Raw genomic sequence first — 16,766 nt, forward strand, 5'->3', positions numbered from 1 at the left:
CGTGGTAAGGGTTTGAATGATGCCCTGAGAGAGGAAAGTGTGAAGCCTTAAGGACAAAGGTCCTTTGTGTTTACCAAGGAGAGAATGGTTGGGAAGGGCTGGGCTTGTGGTGCTGCCCGCCATCTCAGCACAGAGGAGTCACATCACGGAGGGTGGCAGACACCACCTGGGAGACAGACGCTCAAAGAGAGGACAACTGAAGTCTGAGATGCTGTTCGGATATCTTTGTTTCCCACTAAACACACATGAAAGGTAGTTGTAGTAATAACTAAATGACAGCTCTCAGGTCCGCTACCTGCCTCAGTGCTTTACTATGCCTTAGACAGCAGGGTAGCCGGACCGATGGTTTCCCAGCCCGCATGCTTACTAATTGTGTGTTCTGCCTTGGCGGCTCTGGCCCCAGTTGGGCGCCCTCTGGGCTGTGCTCTCCCGGGTCCTTCACATGGCGTCGTGCCTCTGCCCTGCGCTCTCCTCTCCTCCACACTCTTCCGGCATGGCAGCATGGCGCATCTCCCTTCTCTCTCTCCTCCTGGTCCCAAGCCTGGGAATCCTGAAATCCCACCCTTCTGGCTGTTGGCATCTTTATTTACCAACCAGAACCAGCAGGGGGCAGGCTCCCAGAAGCTACGTGCAGGTACAGTTTTTTGGGGGAACATAATTAGCATTTGTAATACAAGCAGCCACATTTCTCCATTTTTGTCCAATTAAAGGGGCTCAGAATTTTCTCCTAGATATATATATTGAATATATTAAATATAATTATAATAAGTATGTAAATTGTAAGGTATGATATACATTTATAACATCTAGTCTATCATATTTGGAAATTTGGAAAATATTCTGCCATCTATCCTAACCTAAAGAGTTTCCAATTCTGTACTTCAAATGTTTGATTTTTAGCTTGTATTACCAATTGCAAAACATCCCTTCAAATCTGGTATATCTTCTTTAATTTTAGATAGTTTAACTTCAGTTATGAGACTATAATTTGTCTTCAGCCCTATCAGAGATCTGAGAAGAAATTACCTGAATATGTAGGAAGTACAAAGACATAGCTTCCAAATCTTACATAATTTGTAGAGACAGCTGCCAGCCTGGATAGTCTCTGATACTTCTAAAATGTTGGAGCATCTGTCCATCTGTGAAGAAAAAACCTGCTCTCCAGAAGCTTGCTTTGTAGTCAGAGGAGAATCACATGTAATCAGATATAAGGACATATGTCCAGTGTTAGAGCACCGTGTGTCAGCAGAGATAGTAGTAGTTATACTTTACATAGGAGGCTCCAGGGAGGGCTGGAGCTAGCTCGGCACAGGGTCATCGACCCACGTATTTGGAGGTAGAACTCGAGGGCCGAGCAGTTGGAGCATGGCCAGAGGCCAGCAGAGAGGCTGAGTAATGAGTGAGGAGCCGGAGTAAGTGAACACGGGCTTTAGAATAGTCACTGCTGGGATAGTCCATGTGATTTTCATGCTACAAATTTTCAGTTCAATTAATAAGTTAATAAGTTAATAAGTTAGAAAAATTTAATAATTTAAAATAGCATTCTGTGATTTAAATTACTTTTTTGTTCTTTTAAGTAAGAAAACATACAAAAGTCAAATGCAAAAGGTGTAGTGTTTTGGATTGAATGGTGGTTTTTCTCTAAAGGCTGCACATTCATTAAGTCTCCTATACCCCAGAGTATGGCCTTATTGAGAGAGAGGCATTTACAGATGTAATCAAATTATATTATTAGAGTAGACCTGATAAGTTGTGGCTGGTGGGTTTTGAAGTGAGGAAGTTTGGGTACTAAGACTCAGAGCTACAGGATGTGAAGTCAAGAGGGAAAAGGCTGCTTATGAGCTAAGGAGATTGTTCATCACCCTTTCCACACCTTCTGTGCATTCCTAAGATCTATGACACGATACGTTTATTCTTAGGGTTTTTGTTTGTTTGTTTGTTTGTTTTAAGCTACCCAGTCTGTAAGACTTGGTTGTAGCACTTCTAGGTTACTATAGAAGTTACTTCACCCTGTTTCTCCTGATTCTTTCCCCAGACTTAACAAGGGTAGTAGGTGGGTAGGAGAGCTTCCCATTGTCTGACTGTGTGTGGTTAGTCTGTAAAGCAGGTTCTGGAATGTGGGTCAGAGCATACCAAGTGGTCAGAGCTGACAGGGTAAGTAGGACCTGCCTTCAGGAGAGTTGTAACTTAGTAACTCTTAGACAGTACCATGTGCTTCTTTAGAGATAAAAGACAGTTTGATTGGACAGTCTCAACTTGGACTCGAATTGTAAGATCCCCTCTCCCATTTTCATAAAATGTTATAGTTAACTTTCAATTACTTGAGGTAATTTTAGAAAATACAATTGTTGCCACTTGGTGGCACTACATGGCTTAAAAATGAGTTAGATTGTTGTTGTGTTAACTGTCCTCTGCTACACAGGATTACATTCAGGGAAGAAACTAAGATAAGAAACTTGACATGTTTGACTCTGATTTGTAAATAAGATAATTACTGGTACCCTAAAGTAGGGTTTATAAAAAGGCCATAAAATATGAAGTCTACGCCAAGGTTTAGTTTAATGGGTAGGGAAGTGTGCAGTCTTCTCCAAGAAACTCCAATAGTTCAGCTGCTGTCGGCGATCCGGCCTTAGTCTCTTTCTTAGTCTAAATGTGAAAAAATAACTTCAGTATTAGAAAGCTCTTCCACATTTTCTTTATTAGCAGTATTTTTCAAGATGAGTGTTTTATATTTTATGAAGCTAAGAATCAGTTATGTTTAGGTAATCAAGGATGCATATTTGGAAAACAGAATTAAATATTAATGAAGCTTCCTACAGCATATTAAGGACTCCAGCAATTATTTCTAAAATACTTCATGCATTTTTGTCATGTACAGAGTATAGATAAAGTGTGTGAAGTGAATTGTGTTTCCAGACACACTTATTCCCAACAAAAGACTTGCACAGCTCCAATAAAGTATCGCACATAGTGCATACTGTGCACAAACTGTTAGACACAGCTCATTGGATACCACACAGTAATCACATCATGACCACAGGTCATAGGATAGATGCCATCAACCTGGGGCACTCCATGTTTATTTTCCCAGTCACTAGGCTTTTGTTTCTGAGTTGTCTTGCCTGACAACTTTCATGGAAATAGAATTATATAGTATTTTGTCTCAACAGTATGTTGGGGAAGTCTGAATTTTGTCAGGTGTAGCCATGGTCCATTTTTACTTCTTAATTAGTGGTTTGTTTTTTTACTACAGAACCTTTGGATTGAAATATACTGTTGAACATGCTGCAGAGTGTAATGTGTTTATTGAATTGTTGGTGTGTATAGGCTGGGATTGGGTATAACACAAGAACTGTTTCCCAGACACTTGCCAGCTGTCTATAGTGACTCCCCAGTTCCTCACCAGTGCTGGGCACTCTATCTCCTCAATTCTAGTCTATACACTAGTGTACTCTAGTACATACACAGATTCATACTCTGGGCACTGCACAAGTATCCAGGGTGGCCAAAAGAGGTGATTGATGTTCTGGAGTTAGTAAAATAGCTGCAGCTGACCTGTGTGGGTGCTGGGGACAGATGCACCTACTGAGCAAGAGTACTGTCTGCTCCTGACTGCTGACGCGTTTCTCCAGTTTCTCCAGGCCTCTTGGTGCGTGCGTGCGTGTGTGCATGTGTGTGTGTGTTATAGTTAATCTTCTCTTTTCTCCTCATTAGGATCTTCCACCCCTTTTATGAGCTTGTTTACTTCTAGATAGAAACTGTTACACTTATTACAGAAACATGCCCAAAGCCTACTGAGGCCAGACTTTCGCTGTCTTGCTGCCTTGTGAAACAAAGACCTTCATTTTAGTGTAGTCCAGTAGGTCTTCATTTTGCTTTCTAGGCAGTGTATCTTGTGTTCTGTTTCTTTCCTATTCTAAGGATGTGGATATCTGTAGTCTTGTACAACAGTGGTTCTCATCTGCAGGCAGTTCTCCTCTTTGATCCCACACCTCTGATTTGGCAATGCTTTCACAAGCAAATGGATAGAGTACTGTGGCATCCCATACATTGGGTTAGGGATGCTACCAGGAGCATACAGTCTACCACATGCTAAGCATCTAGGGTACACAGAGCAGTCATCTAGCCAATGCCATTGGCACTACGGTTGGGAAACTATCCTAGTAGCTTTACTATGGCTATAATTGATTTTTACAAACTGTGTCACCATTTCATATGACTATACATTTTATATGTATTAAAAAAACTTGCTGTTGACATGTATTACTTGGCCATAAATAAGGTTATTGTATACACACACACACACACACACACACACACACACACGGATTTGTTTCTCTTTCTTTGTTTTATCTGTGGTCCTCTTACTCTGCTATCCGTGCCACAGTGCCTTGATTTACATGGCACATAAGTCTTTATATACAAGAAGTACAAGCTCTTTTTGTTGTTTGCACTTCCATCAGTGTTTGTTATATTTTAGATTTTATGAAATTGAATGTATTTGTTATTGTGAAGTAGAATCAATATCTTCATGATATGGTCTTAAGTTTTTCAATTTTTATGAATGTTGTCTCTAAGTCAGTGATTCTCAAATTATTTGTTGACCCTTAATTAAGGTCTGATTTGTCTAAATGGTTCTATCAGTGTCTACACCCCAGTGCAGTTATCTAGGAGCAGGCTAGATATCTCAAGGGATTTGTGCCTCACAGATACTTAGCAACATAGCCGCCCTTACCCTGCTCACCCAGTGTGACAGACAGTCCAGTGTCTCCCCGGGCAAGTGAAAGCGATAGCTATTGTATTGAATGTGAGCAGAAGCTATATAAACACTAAGGATAGTATTTTAAGACATGTTCACATAAGTAATGCAGTTTTATGAAATCCACTTTCTAGTAGAAATTTAGTGAGACTACCATTACTTTATATTTAAGAAATTTTTTAACTGTCTTAATTGAAGACCTTTGTATTCCTATACCTGCTCCTTTTTTATGTTGGAATATCACAAGTCATACAGCCTCTGGAAAATTCCATTATACACTTAGGAGAGAAGGAGAGTAAAAAGGCGAGGAAGGTGTTAGTATGAAAATTGCTTTAATTTTGAGGACTCCTGTGCAGAGCCTCGGGGATCCCCAGTGGTTCTCAGAGCACACTTTTGAGACTTACCCTTGAGCATTACTATTGAATTCTTGCCTGTAAGATTTTAATTTAATTAAGTCATTTTAATCTTTTTAGAGAATGCAGAGATCTAGAATCCTTGAATACCACTTGTGTTCCTCCCCTCTTTTACTCAGTTTTGGGTTATAGTCACATTTAATTCCGTGGTCTTTCCTTTATCCAGCTTTTGTGCTGCTGTAACAGAATACCACAGATTGGTTCATTTATGATGAACAGAGGTCTCTTTGGCAACATAGACTAGGAAGGCCAAAACCGAGGTTGCTTGCTCCTGTTGAGTGCCTTCTTGGAGTGCACTGAAGCATCATTCGGGCAATAGGAAGAGCAGAATCTTCCCCTTCTGAATCCCAAGACAATTCTCCTCACAGCTTAATTATCTCTTCATGCTGGCCTCCCAATGCTGTTGTGTGACATGAACTGAGGAGACGCTTTGCCCCTGAGCTCTCTGCCCACTGCCTCTGCTGTTGCTGGCATTACTGGCACTGGGACGCTAGTCCTTTGTCCTGCCTTCTGTTGCTGCTGTTGTCGCTCGCTCTTCAGCCAGGGAGACCTGGCACAGCACAACTGAAAAAGTTTTCCCCTTATTCCACCTAGAAAGACCATGCACTGCAGGACACTTTGTTAATTTAGCATCACAAAGAACCCATTATGTCTCATGGGGTTTTGGAGAGATCTAGGAAGCAAAAATGTCTTCTACATCATTAGGTATTGACAGAATGTACGCTATTTTATGATTGTTCTCTTTAAAAGTTGATTTGTCCCCCCCACCCCCATAGGGTGTCTCTTTATAGCTCTGGCTGTCCTGGAACTCACGCTATAGACCAGGCTGGCCTTGAACTCAGAAAGCAGCCTGCCTCTGCCTCTGCCTCCCAAGTGCTGGGATTAGAGGCGTGCACCACCACCTCCTGACCTCTTTAAAAGTTGAAATAATTCACATGACATACAGTTAACAATTTTTAGTGATAGCTCTTTGATGTCTGGTATATTTGCATTAGGAGGCAATCACCAGCTTGCATAGGCCCGAGTCATTTGGACACTCCATAAAATACACAGCCTATTATATGACCATTCACAGGTCTCCCTTCCATCTTCACTTGGTGTGGTACTTCTGTCTCTGATGACCTTTTATGATTAGCTACTTAGTTGTGGTTGAATAGCATTCTATTGTATCTTTTGGCTTTTGTGAATACAAGCTGTACATATTTCACTGTAAGGTTTCCCTGTGAGCCAGGCTCACCGCTGTTAGCTACTTTTGAGGCTGAAGTTTGGATTGCAAGCTAAAGACCTTCCTGGACTTCCAAGTGAGCTGAAGTAGTCCAGTGCAGGCAACTTTGTGGGATATGGACTGCTGAGCACTGGCTCCAGGTTTACTGCCTACTGGAAAACAAATCTCCCTGAACACAAGTTCTCACTTGTGCTGAGATTATATGTTATCTAGATGTTGAACAGCTGGATCGTGTGCTTGCATTTAGCCCTGTCGGAACCTGACTGTTGGCTGCAGATGGGCACTTCACTTTCTCATCATCCGTGTGTGAGAGACTCTGACTCACGTTTGTCTCTGTGCTGGTTGTTTCTAGTATATTGTTTGTTAAAGCTAAGAATCTTTGGTATGAAGAATTTATCTTTTTGAGGTGTTGATTTTTATTTCCTCAAGGACCATAAAATGAAGCATTCATTGGCCTGCTGGCTATTTGTAGATCTTCTTTAAACAGACAATTTGATCAATTCTGTCGGTCGTCTCCCTTGTTGACCTGTTTATATATCTTGACTATTTAACATTTATCTAATACATTTAAATAATGCCCTTTGATAAACAGGCCTTTCATTCATTTATTCATTCATTTATTCATTCATTTATTCAGTCATTCAAGACAGAGTTTCTCTGCATAGCTGTCCTGGAACTTGCTCTGTAGCCCAGGCTAGCCTTGAATTCAAATCTGTCTGCCTCTGCCTTCTAAGTGTTGGAATTAAAGGTGAGCACCACTATGACCTACATAGGTCCTTTGTTTTGATAAAGTCCATATTAGTTTTCGCCCCACCTGTGCTTTTGATGCCAGAGAACCCATATTTGATGCCATCTTCTAGGAGTCTTGAGAATTTGGCTTTACATTCAGATTGCTTTTTTGTTTGCTTGTTTTTTCTTTTTGTTTTTAGAGACACGGGCTCACTGAATATCCCTGTTGGCCTAAAACTCACTGTGTAGACCAGGCTGGCCTCAGACTCACAGAGTCTGGAAAGTTAGTTTGCCATGGATGACTGATAGATTGATTGGTTTCTGGCTCTGAAATAGACCCCATCAGTCTGTATCCCTGCCTCTCTACCACCGCCACTTAACTACTGTAGCTTCGCAGCAGCAGGAAATCAGCATGACTTGCCTTGTCTCTTTTAATTCTAGTTTTGCTATTTAGGGACTTTTTAAATTTTTATGTGAATTAACGATGAGTTAAAAGGGGAACATTTCTATAAAAACCTTTAGGATTTTTAAATTTACAAAATGTTTTTATTAGTCATTTGATGTCATACAGGTGTGTACTGTGTCTTGCTCACAGTCACCTCCCCCTCCCACCTCCTCTAGCTGCCCTTACTGAGTTTGCTTTGTGCTGCTTATATATTCAAGAGTGTGAGGCCATGTGTTTACTGAATCCACCCACCAGAGGCCACCTACGGAAAGAAAACTTGACTGTCCTCACGGAAGCCATCTTCTGTCAAGAGCCCCTCCACTCCAGTGCTGCTTGACTGTCCTGTACTGGCTGTGCTCAGGCAGCCAGCTGCTGAGAGGTGATGAGTGCAGCGGTCCTAACTGGGCAGGGCTGCGGGGTGGAGCAGGCGTTGTGCGTGGCTGAGTGTGCAGGCTAACCTCATCCATTGCACACAGAAGCTTCTCTGGTTGGCTCTGAGGTCTGCTCTAATCTGGGCTGCTGAGAAGACAGTTTGATACTGTGTCCATCTAGCAAAACGACAATAGTTAGGACCTCCCCTAGCAGTGAGTTCTTGGTCAGATGTGCAGACCAGATGGGCATTTCCTACTACATATAGTACTGCTAACTTTCTGATTTCTGAGTCTAAGACCAGGACATAGTAAGATAACTGTAGGAAAGGAGTTAGTTTGGTAGCTCAGTGAATAAGGTGCTTGCTACCAGCTAAAAGGCTCACATGGTGGAAGGACAGGTATGACTCCTGTGAGGTCTGTCACCTGCACATGTGTGCCATGAACAGCACAGAGATAGATACACACCTGAAGTCTCACCTTGAGCTTTTTTTTTATGAAAGCAAGAGTCTGTCGAATTTGCCTTTGTACAGTATTTGTCGGTTTCATGCTGTGCCCCAGCATGCCTGCTACATTTTTGTAGTTTTCTATATGGGTTTGCTGTTTGGCCTTTGGATTCTTAAACGTTTTGGTGGTCAGAGGCAGATAGTTCTGTGGTTCTCTTGTGTTCCTCACTTAGCACCGCGTTCTCATTGCCTGAGGGTCATCATAGCAATGTGTTACAGTTGTTATTAAAAGATTGTCTTTGCCAGGCAATGGTGGTGCACGCCTTTAATCCCAGCACTTGGGAGGCACGGGCAGGCGGATTTCTGAGTTCGAGGCCAGCCTGGTCTACAGAGTGAGTTCCAGGACATCCAGGGCTACACAGAGAAACCCTGTCTCAAAAAAAATAAAAAAATAAAAAATAAATAAAAAATAAAAATAAAGATTAAAAAAAGAGAAAGAAAAAGAAAAAAAAGAAAAAATAGATTGTTTTCAATAGTCTTGAGATTAGAGAGCATTTAAGATCCTATAATTAAATTCTCCCCTTAGTTTCAAATAGTGTTGCTGGTTAGTGATGCAATTAAATTAACATGTATCGTACATTTTAGAAAGGACCTTCGTTCCAAGTCATCTTACTTGATCTCAACCTCTAGTTCTGTTCTTGAGTGTTTCTGGCAAATAGCTACCTGCTGAGCTATTCGAGTTGGTTGTTAGATGAGACAGCCGTCTTCTGTATCAAGGGTTTTCTTAAGTTTAAGGTGAAATTCTACCCTTATAATCTAAACATATTAACTACATGTTCTGCTTTCTGTGACAAGCTTTCAATAGTTTATAGAGTATTGACCCTGTGGGTTGTGAAGCTGAGCATACTAACTGCTTCTTTGTTCTGTTATATGGCATGGTGGTTAGTGTTAGCCTCTATTTTTCTAAGTTGTTTGTTATTTTTGACTAGTATTTCTAGTCTCTGTGACACCCCCATCCACATTAAGATACTACTCGGTTGATATAATTATGTAAAATCTTTATCTTCTAGTAGAATCTGGGTGAGAATTAGGTTTGTATGTTCTTGCATTGTGTATAGTACTTATAGGCTTAAATACTAAAAGTATTTAAATGTAGTGATTTTAATGTAGTTTATTGGGGTTTTTTTTGCAGTTAAGATGACAGTTTGTGAATGGTTTTCTCTCTTTGACCCAGTCTTATACCTTACTAGCTGAAGTTGTCATGTGTTCTAAGGATATTGTAAATGAATATAGGGTTTGGGAAAACCTGACTAGAGCTCAGCTAGTGGGCAACATTATAATTTATTTATAGCTGTGTAATACAGTTACTAATGAACTAACTGAGAATGAGGGCAAAATTATACTACATTTTATGTGAAATTGTACTATATAACAAAGGTTGGCATTATGTAATAAGTACCCACAAAATGTTAACCTACTTGCAATAAATACAATTAATAATGTACATAAAAGAATGAAATTAAGATAACTTTTTATTAAAAAAGAATTATTCATGAACAGAAAGTGGACAGCATAGATTTGATGACAAGAAGGTTGTATCTAATCTGAATTACTGAGTGACCTAGGAAGCTTGCTCAGAGGGATTACAGAATAATTATGTTAATATGCAATTATCACCTCATTTCTTCTGTAGTAACCTCAAGATGCAGTGTAGTGAGGGTGTTATAGCAAGTGCTGATAGTTTGCAAAAATACTGATGTTTGAGATTTCTGAGACAATAAGACTAGCTGGAGGCGTGTAAGTGATGATCTGTCATCCTGAAGACAGACCTGACCTCTGTGCCGTGCAGTGCTCACTGCGAATGACTAGAGGCAGCTATAGCTGCAGAACTCATTATGCTTCTAGAAGCTGAAGTGCGCTTTATGTAGATTTTAAACCCCCATTTGCAGCTTTCAAAAAAGTATGCATTTTTTAAAGAACATGTTTAAATTCAGTTAAGAGGAAGATTCTGTGATTATATGACTATAGAAGGATTTTAGTAGTGCTATCTAAACAGTATTTTAAAGAATCTTAAGTGGTACTTTGAATTAATCAAAATCAGGTTATCTTAAACATTGAAATCTTTTAAACATTATACCATTATAGTATGTTTTAGGTTTGTTAGTTTCCTTTATATTTATTTTTTAAATATATTTTAAATGATTTATTTTTATTTTATGTACTTTGGGTTTTGCTTGCATGTGTCTCTGTGAGTACATTGGATCCCTTGGGACTGGAGGTACAGATAGTTGTAAGCTGCCATTTGGGTGCTGGGGGTCGGATTGCATTGACTTGTCTCTGGAATAAAGCTTGCTGAGCTCTCTGTAGCCCTGGTCAGCATCCTTAAACTCAGTGAGTAGTACTTAGCTACAAGTATGTTTCTCTTGTTACAGCAACAAACTGGCGTCAGTGCCTCAGCTATATGTGCCTGTCCATATAGAAGTAGTTGAAAACTGTTCGAAAAAGTGTTAGTTGGTTTGTAAGTCAAATGCTTTTTTATCTGGATGAACACAGTCTTCTTTTAATCTAAGGAAGTAGATGAAAATTATAGATTTTTTTCATAATGTAATGATACAGACTCTTTAGAATGTAATGATGCTGTTTTTTTCATTGTGCCCTGAAATTTGTATAAAATCCTTGAAGAATTTTATAGTCAGAATGTATTAGGAAAATTAAACCCAGAAAAATGTTAGCTGTTCATAAACATCAACTTGCAGACTCTACTTTCTTATAGCATGTTTTCCGGTTGATGAAATACATCGCTATTTTCAGTGGCTTAAGAAAGCCTTGTAATTTCTCCTGAGTACAAAAGACTATGAATTAGTATAGTTAAGTCACATTTCATTATGTGGACATGAAGAAAAACTGACTGGTAAAGACCTAATTTCATGTTTCAGCAGTGTGATTTAGTTTCCTTTGTTTACTAGATATGTTTTGTGGACCAAATATGTTTTACACATGTATTTTTAATATGTTTTTGAGCAAAATGGCTTGCTCTCTTCAGAATGTGAAGTTAGATCTTATTAAGCCATTCTGGTAACAAGGATGCAGCCTTGAAATCAACATGATATTCTACTAGTTTGTCACCCTGCTGTTCAGGGGGCACCAATGAAGTTGCTTTAAATGGAAGGCGTCTGTTCATCCTTCAACCTCTAACACCAGAACAGATGGGTAGAGCACAGAACATGGAAGGCCTTACCTCTGAGGTGGTAACAGTGAAGCCACTCATTAACACTGAATTTACCACTTCGTTAGCAACGTTGCTTCCTGTTGAGAAAAGCTAATACAGGCTTCAAATTGACTGAGCATATATTTGACTACCTCTGTGATTATAATAAATAGAAACAGAAAGTGTCTTTCAGGCTAGTTAAAAACCTGTCACTCATCATGGCGGCATTTTGAGGTTGTTAGTGCTGAGGCAGTTTGCTGTTTTCTTGAGCGTGGCCTGCAGTGCCAGGCTTTGGGACCAGGACAGCCTCAGCCCACTCTTTCCTCACACATGTTTATGTGCTGCCCATTTTTAACTTGTGTTTGTGATGTAGACTCCTGCTGGGTGCTGCATTAGCACCATTTTGGGGTGATACCATTGAATATGATCTTATTGGAAGTCTATTTTTATTACTGTGGAAGTTTGCCAGCTTCAAAGCAGAATTCTAAAATGTGTGAGGGAAGGAATAATGATTGTTGGTATAAATAATGCCAAGGAAAGATCTTTATGATAACTTGTTTGTAATCTTTGATGTGTTTATTAAGCATTTTGTTGAAAGAAGACTGTGTTTCTGTAAGTTATGAAATGAGACGGTTATTCAAATCCTTTCTTTTAGTGCTAGAGTTAATGTTTTACAAAACATGAAACTTGTACTCTAAGTGAAAATTATTTAAAATACCTTAATTTCTGAATTGAATTTTAGAGCCCTGTTGTCTTAAAATAGTATCGTTCACTGTACAAATTAAAAAAACGCAAAGATAATGTGAAGGATATACTTCTTATCTGCAAAGCAGAAACCCAGTCTGCCTGCATCTGGCCTTGGCACACCTCAGGAAGTGTGCAGGAGTGAGAGAGTGGCTTGTGCTCCGACCTCGGAGATAGGAAGCGGGTTTCCTTTTCCTTTGATTTTGCAGTTGCATTCGTACTTACTCAGTACTTACTCAGTACTAAGTACTTACTCCTTTATTCAACAGACGCTCCTCGCTCGCACCTTTGCCTTGTGGTTCAGCGAAACATGATGGTGACCAGGTCGTGCCCCTGCCCTTAAAGAGTTAAGGACAAGCAGTTGTAGTGCAGCGTCCACTTTTCCCAAGAGCCACGTGGAAGAGTGAGTGAGCGAGCGAGCGAGCGAGCGAGTGCACCGGTTATTGCCTCGGCAGCCTCGCTCGGCTCCTTTCCTCACACACGCTTCCTTTGTTATCTTCTTCATCTTCTTATCACAGCTCAATATACGATCAAACGCACGTTGCCGTATTAGATCTACATTATGTATGAAATACACTATAGCATCTCATAAGAAAGTTCCAGCCCTCTACACTACTGTTAGATTATAAATGGTATGATTGCTTTTCAGAAATCCTAGAATTTGGGATCTCAGAGTATGACATTTTAACATAAAACTTCACTGATTTTAATATTAGTAACTTATAAATAAGAATAACTTACTTGAACCTTAAGAATAAGGCAGTTTTGTAAAATTTTGACAGAACACTATCTTGAACAAAACAGTTTTAAAAATTTTAGAAGTAAAAATTACTATTTATAGATAAGTAAGCCAGTGATGTTGATTGCAGTTACTATATTTGACTCACGTCCTTTTCTCTGAAGTGTTTTGTTACCTTCTTCTAAGAATGGGCTTCAGGTGATAAAATAGTTCTTCTTTACAACACTTGATAATTCTAGTTCTTCTACTGTATAGAGTAACTGTCCTTAGGAAAACTGTTCAAGCCAGAGAATTGTTTTTATTATAAAATTACACATGGTTTTTAAAACGTTTTTCAGTGTGCAATGCATTCATTTATATTGTGTGTAAGTGTATGCTGCATTTCCTTAGGTAGTTTGTGTATGTATGATACATAATTTCTAGAAAGCAGAAATAGCAATATTTGCTTTGAAAATATATTTAAAATGGTTCATATTTTGAAGTGTTTTATAATCCCTATAAAGTTATTGATATCTCAATATATAAAGAGTAGAAAAATAAACCAATGAAAATGTATACTTGCAATTTTCCATACATTCCAATAGCATTTCTTTGATGCAAATCTAAATTTTTGTTTTCCATTTTCTAGACTAAATGTGTTAAATGATCTTGCCAACAATATGGATGATTTGAAGATAAACACCGATATTACTGGTGCTAAAGGAGAACTTCAAGATGACAACAATTTTATCTCTGAGAAAGACAGTGGAGTTCATAAACCAAAAGATTGTCAGACATCCTTTCAGAAAAACAGTTCATTGACTTTATCTGAAGAATTGTCAGAGGATCAGTCAGAAAAAGCCTTAAGTGGAGGCCAGTCTTCTTTGTTCGTCCCTGCCAGCACGCCTGCTGTTCCTCGAGAGAACTTTACCTTGCCTACAGGAGCCGTTGTTAACGGACCAGTCTCATGCTCCTCCTCAACAAAGACTTCCAGTATGAATGACAGCAGTGTTTCCTTAACCCCTGGACAGCCTGTGGATCAGCTAACAGCAGAATCTTGCTCCACTCTGAAAGCAGTAGCTGATCATCAGCTGTCTACACCACAAAAAGCCAGTCAACACCAAGTTCTGTTTTTGTTATCAGATGCAACGCATACTAAGAATCCAACCCATTCCATTAAAAAAGTACCTCCCTCTGCTTTAGTTGGTTGTGATGGTCAGAATTCAGTAGGGAATAGCATGACGTCAGAGAGCACTTTACTGGGTGAAGCAGAGGTGGGGCAGGGTGACGATGACACAGTGGTCAGAGACGACTGCGTTGGTGAGTTAGCAGTGATTTCCTCAGGTACAGACGAATTTAGGTCAGAAAATGATACAAACTGGGATCCCCAAAAAGAGTTTATTCAGTTTCTTATGACTAGTGAAGAGACAGTGGAGAAACCCCTCGCTCATTCTAAAGTAGTAGGTCTAGAAAAAAAGAGAAAGAGAAAAATGGATGTGAGCCAGATCACACGCTACACAGAGGACTGCTACAGTGACTCAGGCCGTGCACCCGGGAAATCACAAATTCTACAGGTTGACTTTCTAGGGCAAAATGAGGAGATACAAGCAATAGACTCACAGAACTACACATTATCAAAAGTGCAGCCCAAGTCAGCTGATGGAGACTTGGAGTCTGTGGACACTTTTCAGCATCTAGTTTATAACTCAGATAAATGTGGAGAAGATAATTCCCCTGTTCATACTCGCACTTTAATTTCAAATAACTTAAAAAAGAAATGTGAAGAGAGTGATTCTGAGTCACCTGTTGCTTTCAGCACTGAAGAGCCATCATTCTACCCCTGTACAAAGTGCAATGTGAATTTTAGGGAGAAAAAGCATCTCCACAGGCACATGATGTATCATTTAGATGGGAATAGTCACTTTCGCCACCTTAACGTCCCCAGGCCATATGCTTGTAGAGAATGTGGACGGACATTTCGAGATCGTAACTCACTGCTTAAACATATGATCATTCACCAAGAACGACGGCAGAAGCTGATGGAAGAAATTCGTGAATTGAAAGAGCTCCAAGATGAGGGTAGAAGTGCAAGGCTGCAGTGCCCACAGTGTGTGTTTGGTACCAATTGTCCTAAGACGTTTGTGCAGCATGCGAAAACCCACGAGAAGGACAAGAGGTACTACTGTTGTGAGGAGTGTAACTTCATGGCGGTGACGGAGAGCGAGCTAGAATGCCATCGGGGCGTCGCCCATGGAGCTGCGGTGAAGTGTCCCATCGTCAGCTCAGAGGCAACCCAGAGAAAAACACAAAAGAAGACTCCGATGAAAGACTCTGTCATGTCCAAAAAGCCTGCTCCATTCCTGTGTAAGGTGTGTCCCTTCACCACGTCAGCCAGGAGCATTCTGAAGAAGCACATGGAGCGCTTGCATTCCCCATCGTGTGTTGATTCCTTGGGTAATCCTCTTGGACTTGACAAAAGAAAAAGTGACAGCCTTGAGGAGTCTGTAGATGTCGATAGCACCAAGTCATTAGCTAAACAGCAGTCAGGCACATTTCCAAAGAACTCTGCTTTAAAACAGGATGCTAAGCGAATGTTTGGATCGAGCTCACAGTCAAGCAATTTTTCAAAATTTCATAAGCGGCCACATAGAGTACAAAAAGCCCGGAAAAGCATGGCCCAATCTGGGGTAAATGCATGCAATCAAAACAAGTCTCCTCACAAGAACGTTACTGACCAAAAACCAAAGTATTTCCATCAGGCCCCAAGAGAAAAACCTAACACCAAGGCAGACAACAGTTATTTATATAGACACAAGTATGACAACTACCGGATGATCAGAAAATCAGGTGACTCATACCCACTTCCTTTTAAAAAAGAGGTTAATTCATTAAACTCTTTACATCTATTTTCATCAAGTAATTCTCATAATAATTTTATTTCAGACCCTCATAACCCAGACACCGAAAGGCCAGAAAACAAAGACCACAAGCGTGTAGCTGTAAAAAGAGTAGTTAAGGCTTCAAAGAAGGAAAGCTCTGGTGGAGAGGACTTGGATAGCTATCCTGACTTTCTGCACAAAATGACTGTTGTTGTTTTGCAAAAACTTCATTCTGATAAGAAAGATAGTTACGAAACAGAAGATGACAGTTCCTGGGATAATGTCGAGCTAGGTGACTACACTACACAGGCTATGGAAGATGAAGCCTACAGTGACCTTAGTCAAGAACATGTAAACTTATTGCCTCTATTTAAAAGCAAGATAGAAGGCCAAGGCCCTGGAGACAGTGCTGCCCTGAGTTACGATCAGAATGATGGCTTCTACTTTGAATATTATGAAGACGGTGGCACTAACAGCTTCTTACAGGATATACATGATCCTCAGCATTTGGAAAATGCAGAGACGCCTTTGTCGAAGCACAGTTCTGTTTTTCATTGGAGTGATTTGTCTCTTGAGAAGAAGTCGTGTCCTTATTGCCCAGCAACATTTGAAACAGGTGTTGGGCTGTCAAATCATGTCCGAGGACATCTTCACAGAGCAGGATTGAGCTATGAAGCCCGTCATGTTGTATCCCCAGAACAAATAGCCACAAGTGACAAGATGCAGCATTTCAAAAGAACTGGCACAGGGGCGCCTGTGAAACGAGTTAGAAAAGGTAAGTTCACTGTGCAGAGAGTTGGGGCCTAAGAAATCTGTTCAGGTTCAGAGGAGT

At 40.1% G+C, this 16,766-nt stretch overlaps 1 protein-coding gene across 12 annotated transcripts in view; it reads left to right on the top strand.

Annotated features, from left to right (window-relative positions):
- The window catches only part of Znf644 (zinc finger protein 644), an 83,673-nt gene that overhangs the window by 49,202 nt on the left and 17,705 nt on the right, over window positions 1-16,766 (top strand). For 11 of the 12 annotated variants that reach the window (XM_052198045.1, XM_052198042.1, XM_052198048.1 and 8 more), the window contains one exon: window positions 13,705-16,709. In XM_052198045.1, the coding sequence (XP_052054005.1) occupies window positions 13,736-16,709 (2,974 nt within the window). In that variant the 5' untranslated portion in view covers window positions 13,705-13,735. The remainder of the gene's footprint in view (window positions 1-13,704; window positions 16,710-16,766) is intronic. The other variant, XM_052198039.1, reaches the window with a different exon arrangement.

Source organism: Apodemus sylvaticus, chromosome 11 (assembly GCF_947179515.1).
Source record: "Apodemus sylvaticus chromosome 11, mApoSyl1.1, whole genome shotgun sequence".
NCBI lineage: Eukaryota > Metazoa > Chordata > Mammalia > Rodentia > Muridae > Apodemus > Apodemus sylvaticus.